General features: G+C 54.7%; 1 protein-coding gene and 1 long non-coding RNA gene across 4 annotated transcripts in view; one reads left to right on the top strand and one right to left on the bottom strand.

The window, feature by feature from the left end:
- The window catches only part of NRG2 (neuregulin 2), a 187,310-nt gene that overhangs the window by 4,624 nt on the left and 164,736 nt on the right, over nucleotides 1–17,950 (bottom strand). The window contains exons 4-8 of one of the 3 annotated variants that reach the window (XM_058734873.1): nucleotides 17,427–17,547; nucleotides 10,948–11,006; nucleotides 6,491–6,514; nucleotides 2,645–2,747; nucleotides 130–253 (exon numbers count right to left, since the gene is read on the bottom strand). In XM_058734873.1, the coding sequence (XP_058590856.1) occupies nucleotides 130–253; nucleotides 2,645–2,747; nucleotides 6,491–6,514; nucleotides 10,948–11,006; nucleotides 17,427–17,547 (431 nt within the window). Of the gene's footprint in view, nucleotides 1–129; nucleotides 254–2,644; nucleotides 2,748–6,490; nucleotides 6,515–10,947; nucleotides 11,007–11,365; nucleotides 11,443–17,426; nucleotides 17,548–17,950 lie in introns of all 3 variants that reach the window. The other 2 variants (XM_058734886.1, XM_058734880.1) reach the window with 2 other exon arrangements.
- Nucleotides 8,196–10,562, top strand: LOC131514681 (uncharacterized). Its single transcript, XR_009263205.1, has 3 exons — nucleotides 8,196–8,462; nucleotides 8,578–8,666; nucleotides 10,186–10,562. It is a non-coding gene; the product is annotated as an uncharacterized LOC131514681 (long non-coding RNA).

Below are 17,950 nucleotides of genomic sequence, written 5' to 3'. Positions count from 1 at the left end.
TGGTGAGGCTAGGCGAGGCTAGTGGGCAAGGCTGAGCATGGATGGGCTGGCTGCTGCCCCGGCCCTTCCTTGCAGGGCACATGACAAAGGCTGGCGGTACAGTGAAGGGGTTCTGGTAACACCACTCACATCTGCCATCTGGATCTCCTCAGGGTCCAGCCGGGGGTGGCTGGGCCCGTTGGCCAAGCTCCGATTCTGGTGGGCTGGGCACATGTTCTGCCGGAGGTGATTGTGCATCTGCTTCCGCTGTTTTCTGTATAGGAGAAGGGTGTGTTAGCCACCCCCCCGCCCCATACAATGTATGAAATTCCCTAGCTGTCCCTCCAGGGGAACTCTTCTACCTCTGCCCTGGATGCCGGGGCAGTCTCCTGCTACTGCTGTTCCCTGTGCTCAGCCTGCTCTCAGCCAGGACCCCCCCGCTGGTCTACCTCCTCCACTATCACCACGAGCTTGAATTCAGCAGGACCTGAGCATAGTGGTTCTGAGCTTTGGCTCTGCTGAGAGAGCTTTGGCTCTACTACATCCTAGCTATGTAATCCTGGGCCACTTACTTAAACTCTCCATGGTTCACTTTCCTCATCTTAAAGTGGGGTGACCATTTACCCATCCCAAAGTCCCCTGAGAATTAAGAGCAGATAAAATATTCAGGCACTGGCCCACCCATTCATTCATTCATTTGCTCTTTCTTGGGTTTTTGCTATGTGCCAGATGCTGTTTTGGAACAGTGAAGGAGACAGACACAATCCCTACCCTCGTGGGGCTGGCAGGCCAGTAGGGGAGGCAGATAATAAACACATAAACAAATTAATAAACAAGATACTTTCAGTAAAGTGCAATGAGAAAAATAAAACATGGTGCTACAGTCAGGGGCCTGTGGGACTACTTTACATTGGCCATATTAAGTTCCCAACACATTTGTTCTGTAATCAACAAGTCTAATCATGTCACTCCCATTTAAAACCCTTCATTGGGGGTGCCTGGGCGGCTCAGTCTGTTAAGCGTCCGACTTGGGCTCAGGTCATGATCTCATGGTTCGTGAGTTCAGATCCTGCACTGGGCTCTCTGCTGTCAGCACAAAGCCTGCTTCAGATCCTCTGTGCTCCCCTGCTCATGCTCATGCTCTCTCTCAAAAATAAACATTAAAAACCAAAAACAACAAAACCCATCGCTGGCCCTCTCTCAGTGCCCTCTCACTGCCCTAGCTTGCTGTATCCTTGGGAGGCTTATTTCTGATCCCCCACCATGCTGCCCTCTCTACCCTTTGGACCTCTGCACATACTGTTACATCCCAATGGAGCACACTCTCTGCCTCTTCTTCACCTGCTAACTCCTGCTCTTCTCTTAGGCTCAGCCTAAATGCTACTTCCTCAGAGAAACCCTTCTTGCCTTCCAGCCAAAGTTAGGCACCCCTGCAATGTATCTTATCACACTGGACATCTTGCTTAGAGCACTGGCCATGGGCCTGGTGCAGGGCCTGGTATCTAGCAGGCAGTGAATGAAAGTTTGTTGAAGAAATGAATGAGCTTAGAATAGGGGCTTGCTTTTCCACTAGTTCTTGACCTCATTTTTCCTACCTGGGCCCAGTCTCCTCTGGGATCCTTGAGCCCCAAATCCCAAGGCCGGCAGGGCCTTAGATCCCATAGATAGGCGTAGCAGGAGTCAAGACCACGGGACTCAGTACACTAAATGGTGGCTATGCCCAGACCTTGCTTTCTGGATAAGAATGGATGGGACAAACCTATCATTTTCTCTGCACTACATCACTCTACAACCTTCATTGGCTCCCTACCATTTACAGAATAAACCCAGGCTTCCTAGCTTGGGATTCAATGCCCTATGGTACTATCTAGGTTCCAGCTGTCTTTTTAGACTCATGCCTTTTCCTTGACCCCAGAATTACTCCAACTAGTCTGGGCTGCTCGTGCTCTAGGAACACAGCTGACCCTTTCCCACATTTGTCTGTCAGCCTGCACTCTTCTACAGGAACTGGGAGCACCCTTTCTGCACCTTTCTTCCCCTTGCTCTAAAGTTCTGCCCCATCTTTCCTCTGCCCAGAAGTGACCCTTCCTCTGCCCAGAAGTGACCCGGCCTCATCTTCTCTGGGCTCTGGCCTGGCCCGCTCTCAAGTGAGACGAGGCAGTACGTCCCAAGGTCTCTTTTTCCACTGGGAATGCAGCCTTCTTTTCTGTGCTTCCTCACTCCCAACACTGCTCCAGCACCAGCCTACTTGATAGGGCAGATGCCCCTTCACAGTGTCATCTGAGGTACATACTAGGATCACTCCTGCTTTACAGATGAGGACTCCGAGAGATCCGTCAATTTACTCAGGGTCATGGTAAATGGGAGAGCTGAATTCAAACCCAGATCTGTCTTCTTCCAACACTCGTGCTCACAACAATTCTTTTTCATTCCTCTGGGGCCTGTCCCTCCTACCCTCTGCTCCTGTTTCTTGGCCCAGCCCTTCCTCTCCACACCAGCTGCAGAGGCCCCTGAAGGGGCTGTTGGGGCATAAGAAGTGGCCAGGCCAGACATGGGGAGGGTGTGTGTGTGGGGGGCAGGGGTGGAGAGAGACCGTTTTCACAAAAACAGTCCTGGAGGCCCATCCCTAGTTGGCCTACTGCAGGCCTGAGTGTCTGACACTCACTTAGTCTTGCAGTAGGCGACCACGCAGACAATGCCCACGACCAGCAGAGCCACGCAGATACCGGTGATAGTCAGGACCCTCTTCTGGTACAGCTCCTCGGCTTCTGCAGAGGCAGAAGAAGAGGATGTGAGGGGGCAGGGCAGGAGGCAGATCCAAGGGGAAAGTGGTGCAAAGAACCCACCCCCACCTGCCCCCAAAGCTTTGGGCTCCTTCCAGCTCAGGGCCTCCCAGCTCCTTTGCATCTCCTCCTTCCCCAGCTAGTCCCTCCCTACTGGATTGCTTTCTGTTGCCCCCAAATCCTCCCACACGTGATCTGCTCACAAGTGACTGAATTCACCTTCCCAAACCCTACACCCTGCCCAAAGCACATGAATGGAAAATGCAGGGGGTGGGGGTGGGTGGGATGGAGGTGAAATTCCAAAGGCCACAGGCGAGGGCAACCCGGCTTGGCCAGCAACCTTGCCCTGCTCCACTATGGCCTGATGGCTTCAAAGAGCCTGGATGGGTTGGGGAGAGCTGTTCTTCATGGCAGTGAACATGTAGACACTCAGCAGAGCTGGCTTGCCATTTCTGCTTTGCTAAGAAAGGCAAGGACGTCAGACAGGACATCAGACCCAGAGGCTGGACTTAGGAGGGACGCCAGGAGCAGGGACAGAGCAGACCAGGCCCATGGAGGAGGGCATAGAGAGAAAGGCCTTGATTTGTTCCTGCACCCTGGATAGCATGTGGCCCTGGCCCATTCCAGCCCTTCCCTTTGCTTTCGAGAAACCCACGAATGGCAGCATAGCCCTTGGTGCCTAGGAAAGTTCTTGTGCTCAAGGAGCAGCCGCCACCCTTTCTGAGGGGTTGAGCTAGGCTGGGTCTCAAAAAGAACCAGCCATCCCTTCCACCTCCTACTTCTTGGTGGGGCAACTCTTGCCTGTCTAGAGCAGAGAAAACCAGGAGGAAGAAAAGGAAAAGGTGACAGCAGCAGCCTAGGCATCCCCTGCCCCCACCTGTACCTGCCAGCTGGCCCCTCCACATGGCCCCCTCCCCCCAGCACAGGGATAGGTGGAGGCTAGACCCCAGCACCATGGTAGAGCCCTGGGAAATGTCCTGAAGTCCTTGGACTTGCAGCCCCTCCTGTGTACACCAACCAGCAAAAACTGCGAGTACAAACCCTCTAGACACACATACCTTTACAGCTCTGGCTATCTGCACACAGACCCCTTCACAAAGATACACTCATACATGTCTAGGGAAGCGTGTGCGTGCGCACACACACACACACACACACACACTCATGCAGTCTTAACCCTCCACCCTGGCCCCCCATCTCTGGGCTCTGTGGTCCATATCCTGCTTCTGGTTCTCATCCCTGCCCACTCCCAGTCCTCTCCAGTGGGGCATCTGTCTCTGTCATTCCTCGGAGACCACTCTGGTCACGGTCACCAACAACTACCCACTTCCAAGTCCTGTGGTCATTTGCTTCCCTCTCGGCTCACTCCCCCTGTTGCGCCCACTCCCCCTGGATGGCTCTTCTTTCCTGGGTGTCCCCCTCTTTCACCGGCTGACCTGTTCAGTTGCTGCTCCTACTCTTCTATGTGGCCTGCAAGGTAGAAGGGCCCAGAGCTCTCAGGCTTCTTTCCTTCCTCCACGTGCCCTCTCTCCCCTCATGATCTCACCCAGCTCAGACTTTAAATACCATCTGTATGCAGGGGACTCTCATATTTGCATCTCTTGCTCTGACTTCTGCCTGAGCTCCGGACCGCTCTACCCAAGGGCCATGGCCAAACAGAAGTGCTGATTCCCCAGCCTCTTTCCATACCTGCTCCTGGCCCTTCCCATGTCGTCAGTGGTCGCACCACCTCCCCTATTGCTCAGCCCTGAACTTGGCATCACTGCTGATGACTCCTTTCTCCCCGCCTGCTCTGATACCTAGTTCTTCAGCAAGTCTTCTCAGCTCTGCCTCCCAAGTAGATTCTGGGTTTGACCACTTCCACTGCTTCTAGCTCAGTCCAGGATGGTGTCATCTCTTACCTGGATAGCAGGTCACCTTCTGACAGGCTTCCTTGCTGCCACTGCTCCCCAGCCTGTCTCCCAACCCAGTCTATTCTCTGCCCCCAAGCCTGCAGATCATTTACTCCTTGGCTTCAAACTCACAATGGCCGCCCCCTGCGATTCGAATACAACCCAAAGACCTACCATGGCCTAGGAGGCCTGGGTTACCATCTCAGCCCTCCTTTTACATCTCATCATTGGTTCAGTCCCCATGTCTTCTGTGACCAAAGTCGCTGGCATTCCTTCTGTCCACTGAGCAAGGCAAGCCTGCTCCAACCACACCCTCCCTAACTTGCCTCAAACACCCTCCTCCAGTTGTTTGCAGGGCTGGCTACTTTTTATCAGGGTTTAGCGCAGATGCTGCCTCATCGCATCAGCCTTTCCTGGCCACTTAGCTAAAGTAACTCCATCTCCAGCTTGGCACCCTCCCATCACCTTCTTTTATTTTCAGTAGGGCACTTACCACCACCTGCTATCTTTCCTGTTTGTTGCATGTCTCATACCGTGAATTTGAGTGCCAGGAAGGCAGGGACTCTGTATGCCAGATCGCCAGAGTTGGCAAATTCTGGGGTTCAGTAGATGTCTGTCGAGTTGGTGCACGAATGGACATACAGACCGCCATTACAGACACAGGCATTTATTCGCACACGTGCGCACTCACCTCCGCACCCTCCCAGTTCCACCTGCACAGCACTCAGCCCTTAACACAAAGATGCCCTGCTCTGTGCCTCTGTGCACTCACATCCTGCACAGAGAGACCTAACAAGGCGTGTGACGTCCCCCCCCCAACACACACACCCCTGCAGGTTCGTGTCGTGCACCGTCACATGCAGACCACGCAGACTCACCCCTCTCCTCCCGTCCCATCACCAGCAGCACATAGACACACACGCTTCCACAGGGTTTTAGCTCTATCTTCTGAGGAGAGCTGATAGGGGCTGGGTGGTGAGGGAAGCGGGGCCTCTCCAGACCTGCCTCAAGAACAGCCTTTTCAGAACTGCAGGCTCTGCACCGCCTCTGAGGTCTGACCCCACCGAAGCCTTGACCCGTCCGAGTCCCTGCATCTCTCCATTTAAGCCTGGGTGGAGCCTCCCAGCTCAGAGAGAGGACAGAACGCTGCCTCCAAGTCTCTTTGCATTCAATGTGTCTCCCAGGGGCCAGAGGGAAGAAGTGGGAGGGAGGTAAGGTTCTGAGCTGGGGGGGGCAGGAGGGTGAGCACCGGAGGCCAGCTCACCCTTGACCCTTGCTCGTCTGGCCCACAGGCGAACACGCATGCCATTGTGGAGACAGATCATGGAGGGAGTGACAGCCTCAAGCAGATGGCAAAGCCTGGCAGACAGACATGGGGCAGGGGGCAGAGACAAATGGGCATTATTAGCTGCCAGCGTGGTGCAGAATGAAAAGCAGTGGAGATGGAAGTGGGAAAAGGAAGGAGAATTAAAGTCAAATTAAAGCGGGTGCCTCTCTGCACAACTCTCCAAGCCAGGATTTCATGGCTTCCGGACACCAGCTCTCCAGGGGCCTGTCTCTTGTCTGGCCAACCCTTTGGGCATCAGCTCGGGAAGCTCCTCCCCCAGTGAGGCCTCAGGCGAGGGGGCCCCGCTGTACACTGGGGGCACCTATTCCGCCCTTCTCTTGTCTCCCCCAAATCAACATAGTTTATGATGGGACATCTTGGGAGGGCCAGGGGAGATTTTTGGAATCATCCCTTTTCCATTTTTTGGAAAGGAAACCAGCACACATGGTGTCAGAGGCTGTGGAGAGGGCTGGGGTAGATGGCACTGACTGACACATAGAGCTTCGTACCCTTTAGTTCAAATCCAAGATGCTCTGGCAGTGCAGAAGAGAGCAGGGTCAGAGAGGGGAGGGGATGGAGGGAGAGATACAGAGAAAGATCGGGGGAGCGGGGAGGGCAGGAGAGAGAGAGAGAGAGAGAGAGAGAGAGAGAAACGTTGGTCAGGATTCTTCAGACACCAGCAGCCAGCCTGTGAGGTGAAAGCAGGTTAGTGGTGTCCCCTCCCGGCCTCCTGAACCCCTGCCCTGGCACCCAGTCCCCAAGAGCCCTGAGGGGGGTGGAAAGAGGAAATGTTAGGATCAGCAGGCAGGGCAGGTTCTTTAGAGATGAGCTGTGGGGTTAGTACCTGATGGGGAGGCGGAGGCGCAAGAGTCAGTCGGCAGATGTCCCCAGGGAGGAAAGGTGAGTGGGGGTGGGGGTCTGAGGAGTCCTGTTTCCCCCTGCCCCCAGCTCCAGGGCCAGGCCTTCCACACTCCCACGCCCCCCCCCGGAGACCACCTGCTCGGCCCTGAGCTCGTTCACCGGGCCCTTTTTTCTGTTCAGAACGAGGGCATGGGGTGCCCAGACTGGTCCTTGTCCCTGTCCTGCCTCCAAAGGCCCCTCTCCTGGGAGCCTGGGCTTGAAGACTCCTGAGTTTGTGGGGACAGGAGGAGGCTCCAGCCAGCAGGTCACTTCTTGACACTTCCAACACCTTAGATGCCTACAGGGCCTAGGCCTTGGGGTCGGGTCCTGATTTCACCACTTAGAAAAGCAAACTGCAACTTCTAGGAAGAGACAGGTGGGTTCACCTGTGGAACACGCGTGTCAGACGGTGAGCCAGTCACACTGTGAAGTCGATCGTGTTGTACAGGTGCGCTTTCAGAGCCCTGTGCGGTGGGCGCCCACGCCATCGAGATCAAAGGGCCCAAGGGTCAGCCCTGCCCCAGACCCACTGTGTCTCCAAGCGTACCAGGCCTGTCCACCTCTTAGAGTCTTCTCTGTTCACATTGGAGCTCTGGGAACTCTGCTACCCGGCCGTACCTCAGAATCATCCAGACCGATGGGATCAGGCTCTGGGGTGGCAGCCCAGAAATCTCAAGTGTTTCTGAAAAGCTCACCTACTGTAGCCAGCGCCTGTCTGCAGACTCTGAGTTTCAGTTTTGTCCCTAATTTGCTGTGTGCACGTGGGCAAGTCTAGTCTCTTTCCTCATCTGTCAAAAGTGTCTATATGCAGTGAGAGGAAGACATGAGAGGCCTGGACAGCGGGAGGCTCAGTGTGTATGAAGGGGCCCAGTCTGTGGCCTCCCCACATGCACAGTCAGCGCCATGACATCCAGGGAGGAGGTGAACTTGTGTTCTGATGTTCTCGTCTCCTGTAGGGGAAGGAGAGCATGGGGGCCATCAGCTGGAAGTCCTTTTCTGTTCCTGCTGATTGAGTCTCTGGGCCTGACTGGTTTAGTCATGAGAACTGACCACCTGGAGTAGCGAGCTGGGTCCCAAAGCCTTTGACGAGTTTTCTTCTGCTTCCCTGCTCTGGGAACCAAGTCACAGTGGCAGCAGCAGCTTCTGGGCCTCCTAACTGACCTCCCCTTTCAGTTGAAGGCCAGTACGGTTTTGGGTGGGTCAGCGGTGGCTGACAGGACTGGTGATGTCACTGCCGAGAAGGCAGCCCTGCTTTCCTCTCACAGGGGATGGATTCTGAAGGGACGGTGGCTATGTCTGCTCCTGTCAAAGATGCCCCCCACTCATCATGTTCATAGGCTGCCACTCAGCCAGGACAGAGTGGCACCATTGAGTCACAGACAGGTCCTATTGGGCAGACATTTGCATATTGACCAGTAACCATGGCAACCCGATGCTGGACTCCCAGCAGGGCCAGGTTTACCAGATGATACACAAAGTCTTCATCCTGGACACATCTTATGACACACAGTTACAGGGGCCTGGCCGGGGAGGCCAGGACGCGGGCCCCTGATGAGAGCACGTGCTCATGTGTTTGTGCATGTGAGTGCAGGCGTGTGCTTGTGTGTTTGAGCACGTGTCAGTAGGTGCTTACGTGTGTGTGTGTGTGTAGGTACATGTGTGTGTTCTTTCACTTGGGGGGTACACCGATGTGCAGGTTTTGACTCTCAGGAAATGGAGTGGCTGTCAGGGGAAGAAGGAATGCAATTGTGGCCATAGGCTCTGTTTCCATGGACTCTGCAAAAGGTAATCTGGTCTAGAGGCTGTCTGGGCAGAGGGAGAAAGTCAGACCCCTTGCTCAGGGCTTGCTGGGAGTCAGCCACCAGGGTACTGGTGGGGGTCCTCCTGCCTCCTACCCCATACCAGCTGTAGCCACAAGAGGTACTCAGCTGCTCTCCATCAACAGCGGCCGGCTCTCTGCTAAGCCTTCGTAGGGAGCACTGCACTCCCATCCTCAACGGCAACCCTCGAGGTGTAAATGTTACTACCCCCATTTTAGAGATGAGAAAACAAACTCGGAGAGGTTAAATGAGGCCCCAGAACTAGTGAGCTCAGCAGCTGGCATTTTTATTCAGATATATCTGAATCCAAAGCCTGAACACTTAAAGGTAGCATTTTCTGCTACCTTTTCAATAATTATCTGATGCCGTAAGTGCTCTGGGCAAAGTGCTTGAAGACTAGAAATCCTTCATGCAAAGGTAACAGCAATGATCCTGATGACACTAGGCAGAAAGGCCTGTGGCAGCATTTCTAGACTTTTTCTGGGCTCCTGAGGCCCTGCTGACCCTTCAAGCAGCTCTGAGCTGAAAGCTGAAGCGGCCCAGCTGGCAGAGAAGCTTGGCCAATGGCCAAATTCTGGAGGCTCTGCTCCTCTGATTTGGGACGGGCTGGGACTCCCTGTCCAGAACAGTCCCGTAAGCCAGGGAGGCTCTGGACCTAAGGGTGAACAGGAATAGGTCCTCCATTGCCTCTTTCCCCTGGTCCTTAGCCTTGGCCTGGCTGCTCTGTTCCTTCCTGAGGCCCCTCCTGACCTATGGTCTTCCATAGGTGGGGCTGGATCTGACTCTGCAATTCTTCCTGGAGCCTGGGCTCTGGAGAATTCTGGACCACATGCCCTGCCCACAGCTCTCCTCTTATCCCCATAGCCTTCCTCCCTGGCCTCCAGACGGAGGGGCCTGGGGGGAGTGCTGCCTCCCACACACTGTGAAGACAGTTGACCATCTGGGCCGACCAGCCCCCACCTCCCTGCGGCCTCTACTTTCCTCTTTAAGTCATGGCTTCCAAGCTCCAGCAGGGAGAAGGAGGTGATGATTTCTAGGCTTTTGTGCTGTGGCCTAAGGAGGACTGGGTAGACTTGTTTCTCTACCCTGAGACCCAAACTCAAAAACCACTTTTCTCCAAAGGGCTACCTAAATGACCCTCTGGGTCCTGCTCTAGGCCTCTCCTGGAGCTCTGCCTCTGACCCAGGCACCATCACTTTGGTTCCTAATTCTTCACGGGATACAGCTGTCCTAAGAGAGGAGGCGGTGGGGTGGGCTGAGCAAGGGCCTAGTATGTTCTGAAGGATGGGTGACAGTGTCCTGCCTTGCAGGCCAAGAGACTGGTGGGCCCCAGATGGAGTCCATAGCTGGCCGGGGGCTTTTTGCTCTGCTATGCCTCCACCTGGTGATGCTTGAAGAAATTGTTCCCAGCCTCAAATAAAACACTCTACAATTAGGGTCTCATCTTTCTGCTGCAGGGCTCACATTTTTTTTTTTTCCCCCAGCTAACTAGGCAAACCAGAAAGCTCCAACCTCACAAGTGGAAGAAAGGAAGGGAATGGAGTCCTGGATGGGGACTCAGACCAGAGAGGGCCTGGAGAGAATCACCAATCATCCCTTGAATCCTCATTTCCTCTTTTAGTAGGCAGCAAACCCCCATCCCACCCCATCCTTGAGCCGCATAAAAGTCTCTGGTCTCTGGCCTCTGTGGAAACCAGTGCCCTGGGGCTTGTTCTCCCTCAGCATCCCCTTCCCCACTCTCCCCCATCGCCCCAAGTCAAATAAAACAAACTCTGGCCAGACCCAAAGACAGGCTGAGAACCTGTTTGTCTTTCGCAAACGCACCAGCACACACGTGCATACACTCATTGCCTGGCCCCATCAGCACCTGACATCCTCAACAGGCTTTAAAAGGCAGGCGAGGGCCCTGCTCATGCTTCTCCCATTGCTGGTCAGGCTGTCCGCTCTTGGAAGTGGTGCGGAGGCCTGAGCGCAGTCCCCGACGCTTGCAGAGAGAATCCGGGGCTGTAACTGTGCCCAGCCAAGAGTCGGGACGGGGTGGGGGGTGGCAGGGGGGCAAATCCGTCTCCTCCGAACAGGCTTCTAGTTAGCACTGACGACTGAGAGGAGCCCAGGACACTACCACTCCCTACCCCCCTCCCTTCCCCCGCAGCTCCCTCTAGTCTCTCTAGGCAAGGCCCTGTCCCTCTCGCGTGGGGAGATTGTCAGTCACCAGGGAGGAAAAGAAATAGAAGAAAGAGACATACTGGAGAAGTTGACCATTGCGAACTGCTGACACCTGTCCCCGGTGTATCCCACAGGGCACCTACCAAAAGAAAGAAAACCAGAAAGAGAGAGCCAGGATAGCAAGACACAGGCATTGCAACACCCCGGCACGGGCTCCTGCCGATGCCAGCTGGGTTCCTTGCCACCGTTACCGCTTGTACTGGCCTTGCCACTCTGCCCCTTACCTGCAGCCCTGAACTTTAAACCCAAGGATTAGGCCAAAAAATGAAAAACAAAGCAAAACAAAAGAACAAACCAAAATACAAAAAAAGAAAAGAGAAAACAAAACAGCCAAAGATCAAAACAACCAACACCCCTGGCCCTATGCCCTACATTGGGGGGACTGCACCCGGAAGCTTTCTAAGGAGCAGGGACTTGTGTTTGTATCTTCAAACATACTTTGCTTAGGATCTGGCATGTACAATCGCAAAGGCAGTTTCTCCAAACATCTCTGTCCGAAGAATCCGTTTGGACATCTGGAGAAGGAAAAGGGGAAAAATCACAGAACAAACTGGCATCATCCGCGAGGCTCAGGTTAGAAATCAAAGTGCACAGTGATGAATGAGAAAACCAAGTCGGGCGCTGGGGCACACTCGTAGCTGCAGGGGCTGGAGTCAGGGCTGGGGGGAGGGCTCAGAAATCTTCAAAATCTCTCTACCCGGTGTTGCTCCGTGGGTGGTGGGGGGCAGGGGTGGGGCGGAGAGGAGGATGATTGAGGGAAGCGGGTGGGGAAATTGGGAACCTAATGCCCAATTGTCCTGTGGGTGTGGAGACTTCCCTTCTGACCTGCCTGGGGTCCCATGAAGCCAGAAAGGTAGCCCCTGGTGCCAGGCAGTCAGGTAGGATGCCGGGAGCCTTCCAGAATACCAAGTTCTGGGAAGCCATTCCTTCCAGGCCCTACCAAAGGGTTCTCTCCAGGGCCCTGGGCAGGTTTTCTCATCCATGAAACAGCCCCCAGAAAGCTCAAAGGAGAACTCCGGAATGCTGTTCCCAGACTGTGTGCCCATGACAAAGGTGACCTTGGAGGTGTTTCATCTGTTCTCTCAAAGAGGGTTCTGTGGCCAAATAAATTTAGGAAATCCGTTCCCAGACTTCCTTATAGAGTTGCAGTGCACGCTGCCATATGAAAGGCTAGGAAACGTTTTGTAGGAGGAAAGAGCTTGAATATTCCAGTATGTTGCCAATTTATTTGACCAAGGAAGACGTTTTTTGAGGAACCCTTGTTAACATGGTTTGGGGAAGGCTGCCCTAGAGCAATACACAGGGGGGAAAAAGGCTTAGTTGGGAACAAGGTGAGGCTGGGGAGGAGCCGGAATTACCAACGTCTCACAGCTGGCCTGCCAAGGCCAGGTGCAGGCTATCTACCCTCAGGTGGCAAGAACCACAATCGGGGGTGGGGAGGGCTAAAGCAGGCTCCCTGAGAACCCTGAAGCTTCTTCCAGTTAGGGGTCTACTGGCTGCCTGGACGCCTGTCTTTTCCCCATGACCTGCTCCTCCGTCACTGCCTGGCTCTGGTGGGACTGCATTCTCCCATGTTGTCTCCTCTAGCTCCAGAGCACCACCCACTCTCCCTGACCTTGTCCTTACCCCCAGGTACACTTTCTTCTGCTCTCTGGCTGCCCCTCTCCTCTCAAGTGAGTCCCTGTCTTGCAGACTTCTGGGAGACATGCCCTGCCCTGTACTCTCCTCTGAACCCCAGCAAGGCCAGATACCTAAGGGAAGCTTAAAGACAGGGCCAGACTGACCCCCCCCCCCCCATTCCCCCACCTCGAAGATGGGTTTTGGCTGCCTCTGCCTCTTTTTCTTGGGGAAGTTAGGTAACCCCATCACGGATGTTTCCTCAATAATAGATCACTGTGCAACATTAATCAGTAAACCTTCTCAAGAGGTGAGAGTACTCTACCTCTTAGCATTCTCGTGTAAACCAACCATCAGCGACCTCTTGAGCTTATAGGGGGTGGCTCCCATTGGCTGTGATAGACCCTCGGGGAAACCCTGTTGACTCCAATCTAGCTGGGGGGTGGGGAGTGGCTGGTGAGCAGACAGCTGGAGTTTCTCTGGGCCTTGATGGCATCTCCCTCAGGGGAGGCAGGAGGCTGGTCCCTGCAGTGGTGGCAGTGTGAGGAGGTATGCCTAGCCAGTGAGTAGGGGTGGAGGACTGGGAAGCGTGTCTGAAGGAAGTGGAGGGGGAGTGGTTACAAGGGAAACTGATGCACGTTCATCCTGTTGAACAGGGTGGCTCCCGGGAGGAGGGAGAGGAGGAGGAGGAGGAGGCAGCGGCGGCTAACACCTTAATATATCCTTCTCTGACCTAAGCATCCCGTCCCAGGAAAATGGAAGTAGTGCCTAAGGCTTTCCAACCAGCTCCAGTCAGGCTCAGCTCTCCTTTCTCAGCTCTCAGAGACTGATATCCACTTCGGGTGGGGACCAGAGGGGAGAAGAAAGCAGCAGCACCTTTGGTGGTGGAGGATAAAGACCCAGGAAATTGCCAAAATGATTCTTGGAACCCTCAAAGGAATAAGAAAGAGATACATTTGACAGTGTCCAATGTCTAAGATTAGCCCAGCTCGTGTGTGTGTGTGTGTGTGTGTGTGTGTGTGTATTTGTGTTTAAGAGAGAGAATGGGGTAGTGCAGGGGCAGGAGGGGCAAAGGGAAAATTTCTTTGCTGATCGTCAAGGGATGCTGTCCCACGGCTCTTGGGAGACTGACGATAACTAAGCACATCCCTGAGTCCCTGATCCCACACCCAGCCTGGACTGCCCCAACTGCCTCCTCAGATCTTTCATGACCACTGAGTTGTACAACCCCAGGTGGCACCACGGACACGGTCTATAACATGAATGTGCCCCCCTGGAGTTAGGTAATACGGTCCTAATCTTTCTGCCCTGGGACATGTGTTCCCCACTGGCTGAATAAAAGAAAAGGCAATGGGGGATGGGCATAGCACAGGGGTTGGGGACTGGCTCCCCATACTGTTCTCTGGGCATTAGATCCTTCCAGGAGGCTCCTGGGCTCTCCTTATCCCTGCTTGTTGAAAATGAGCCACATCCAGGAGCCTGAGGCTTCCCTAGAGAAGATTCTGGGAGTGGGCCTACAGCCTTGCTACCCTGCACTCAGGACCATGTAACAGGGTACGGGCTACACAAACCTGTCCACCACGAGTGGGGTCTGACTCAGTGTGGATGGCTGGCCGGTAGTGGGCTCCCACTGAAAGAGGGATTGGCGCTCTGAGTTTCAGCAGCACAGGGGACAGATTAAAAGGAGTGGCAGGTCATAGCTTTCTCAGCCCTCCCCCACATCATGAGCTATGACTATGGGAAGATCTGTGCCCAGGGCTGGAGAAGAGCAGGGTGAGACAGGGGCAGAGAGGAGAGCCCATGGGCTGTATCTGGGGTGACAGAGGTTGGAACTCTGCCTCCCCGTTTTCCCACCCACCTCCCGGGCCTCAGTTTCTCCTTTTGGTAGCCTGGGGATAATGCCATGTGTGCTGCCCTCACCCGAGGGAGGGGGAGGATGAAGGATGAGGGTGTGCCCCAGGGCACTGGAGGGGGTGAAGGGTCTCTGGCCTCATGAGGGGTGGGGTGGAGATGTGGAGAGGATGAGCAGGCAGATGGGTATGGGATGGGGGAACCACCTGAACATGGGGTGGGACAGGGGGAGCAGAAGAGGGGAGGGATGAGCTTGATGGGAAAGGGAGGCATGCCGCTGGTATGTGCACAGGGCTGGAAAGAGAGTCTTGTTCTGTCATCATCCCCTGAACCAGTCCCCAAGAGTCACGCACCAACCGTGCTCTACAAAAACACGGAGAGAAGAGGAGAAAGCAGCGAGAAGAAGTGCAGAGGTCCCTGTCTGGCCCAGACAGGAGACAGTCACCTTGATTTGGACCCCCATTTTCAAATCCCCCTAAGTTTTCTTTCTTTAAAACAGAATTCAGTATCAGTGACACTGTTTCTTTTGGCTCTGAATTCCAGAAAAACAGGGACGGAGTGTGCCTGCTTTCCAACACTCCCTGCAGGGCTCTGAACCAATACACAACAACAAGTGTCAGAAAACCAGGAAGGAAAACTGAGTTTTATAGAAACTGGAATGAAACTGACCAGTCTAGTTTCATTATCCAAGCTAAGCGGAAATGCAAAAAAATCAAAATAAAAAGTAAACAAACAGCACAAATGGTAAGACGTGAGTTCTGTTTCCTATATTCTTTCCTTTTTATTCCATTCAGTGTCATCAGGAATCCCAAGAGGCCTGCCCCCCACTTCCCTCCCGGCTCACCACCCCCCAGAATGGCCTCTGGGTTCTGCCCTGCCCCCCACCCCCCTGTCCTTCTCCAGCACAGCTCTGCGGACTTGCCCTCCTGAAAGCGATCTCCCCTGAGGGCTCAGGGAGTCAGGGAAGTTGGTTCCAGGAGCCCTGGCTAGGGCTGACCTAGGGCAGGTTGAAATGGGGAGGTGGTGCTTCTGGGTACCAAGGTCAAGTTCTAAGCAGGGAATCCCAGTTGCCCTGGTGAGGAGGGGCACAGGACACCATCTTCATAATGATTTAGGCTCCTGCCCTCTGCTACTTTCAGATTTAGCTGGGGGTGACTCAGAAGGTCCTAGGGCTACAGCCTTGCTGGCAGGACCCTTTGGAATCTCACAAGCTCATCACACCACTTTCCACGCTAAATGCTAGCACTGGAACCCTGCAATCCCATGGCCCTCTGTGGCCCTGGCACCTGTCCTGGGTGGCTGAAAACTTCCCTGCCTGGAGCCAGGGCTGATCTCCTTAATGCTGCTGGATTCCTTCAAGGTTCCAGGGTCCAAGGGGCTAGGGAGGTGTGGTATGTACGTGTTTGTGTGTGTGTGTGCATGTGTGTGTGTGTTTGGGGATTAAAAAAAGAGGGGCCTGCAGGGCCGGGCCATGTCTGTGAGATACTCCAGAACGCTTATGAGTTTCTGTAGATTTATTGCAGAGAGCTCAGACCATTTTCAAGTCTAGAATGTTCCACACGGTCTCTAGCACTAATGTGGCAGCCTCCTAGGGGCAGAAGGAGGGAAAGGTGAGGGGCTGAGTCCAGGCTGAGAGTTTCCCTGGGAGACCTGCTGTGGCTGCAAATTCAGGATGGGGGAGGACAGTAAGGGGATGGCAGCAGGTGCAGGGTGGGATTGGGGGGGAAGCCAGCAAAGGAGGCCCGCTGGGGAAAGAGGCACAGATCTGCCTGGCAGTCCGGGTCTAGCTCAGCTAGCCTGGCACAGAGGGGAGAGTGTCAAGGAGGCACGGCCCCTCATTATCCCCGTGTGAGGTGGAGGGGTCTTTGGCTAAGGCTGTAGTCAGTGGGGGGATGCAGCTCTGGAGCTGGAGCCCAGAGGCAGGAGAGCTGAGAGGTGCTGAATCTGACCTTGTCTGTGAGGAGGGCAAATGCCTCTCTCTAATTTCTACTAATACTCTAGTGGCTTTTGCCCAGATGCCATGGGAATGGGGCAACTGTGGCACCTTGCCAGGGTCCTAGGCTCGGGGTGCTTTGAAAACCCGAAGTTGTTAACTAGTGCCCCCTACCCCTCCTCAGGATCTGGCCAGAACCTGTACTGCCCTCACCAAGCTCTTCCTCCGGCTCCTCATACAGCCACCAGAGAACCTGTCAGGGGGTCCCGTGGGCTCAACTGCTTGAATGGGACCCAGCTGGACCTGAACAAGCCCTCCTGGGTTACCGTGCTCCCATCTGCCCTGTTTGCTAAGGGGAGCAGGATGAAAATCCTGCTGGGTAGAGAAGCCCCAACTTGAGCTTCTTCTTAACCTTGACCTTCCCCAGGTTGTGTCTGGGCCACAGCCAGAGTGGTGTCTTTGCTGGTGTCCCCTCACCCCATAGAGAGGGGCTAAGGTCTCAAGTGGCAGAAGCAGCACCCAGGGTGTATCTGAACACCAGGCAGGGAGAGTAGCCAGGTCTTGAGGTGAGCACCGGATGCAGAGTCCTCGTCTCCCCTCAAGGCTCTGAGAGCAGACCCTCCACTACCAAGGGCACTGGGAATTGTGCTTTGCCTGACCCTGCCAGGCTCTTCACTGCTGGGGAAGACACACCATGGGAAATGTTCATCAGAACACAGTTTGGAGAGTTGCTGAGAAATGGGGCGGGGGGGGGGGTGAGTGGTACAGAGAGAAAGGGGAGAGAGAAAGGGAGGGGGAGAGAGAACCCAGTGCCTAGGGCATAGACTGGCATCCCCATCTCCCTAAAAGGTGGTGGTGAAAGGGTGGACACTGGGAGAGGGGGTGGGTAGGGGCACTGCAGAAGCCCTGAGCCCTTCAGAGTTTACATCTCCCTATATTCTAGGAAAGGCCTGGGAAGTGGGGCACACCTCCCTGTCTACACCCCTTGGGGACCCCCTGTCAGTGGCCTGAAGCCCACTTTTCCTAGAGCCCTCCACTTCTGCCCCAGTGTCTCTCACCCTAGTCTTGCCCCCATGCCCACCCCCACTGGTCACTTACTTGCAGGAGAGCTGGTTGATGCCCTCGATGTAGTAGCAGACGCCTCCATTGACACAATAGGACTTGGCCGTCTCGTTGCACTTCCGGGCATGCCCCGACCATGATGATAGAGTGGTACTCACTGGGGGTATGAGAGACATGTACCAGTGACCCACTGAGACCACCTCTGGGCCCCAGGCACCACCTCTGTCATGGCCCTTCATGGCTCATCTCAAAGTTGGAAGATCAGGAACTGCAGGAATAGCTGGAGAGGGAAGGTCTGGTGGTCCCTCCTAGTCACCAACAAGGCAAAGGGGAGGCCACCAGGAGCTCCAGCCCTTTGCCCAGCACCACCCTGCTGGTGGTGCACCCGTGCTCTGGGCAAACCTCCAAAGGCCAGGAAGATTTGCTGTATTTGGGGAGGGATGAGAGACTAGCAAAAAATGCTCCTTCTGCTGGAATAGGAGCCCACTTCTTGCCTGCCTTTCTAGGGACTCCACTGCAGGTAGATGAGACACCATGTGTTTTGTAGGGAACAAAGTTAC

The sequence above is a fragment of the Neofelis nebulosa genome, chromosome 1 (assembly GCF_028018385.1).
Source record: "Neofelis nebulosa isolate mNeoNeb1 chromosome 1, mNeoNeb1.pri, whole genome shotgun sequence".
NCBI lineage: Eukaryota > Metazoa > Chordata > Mammalia > Carnivora > Felidae > Neofelis > Neofelis nebulosa.
The sequence above is the reverse complement of the archived record's forward strand: the minus strand, read 5'-3'. Positions and strand labels throughout refer to the sequence as shown.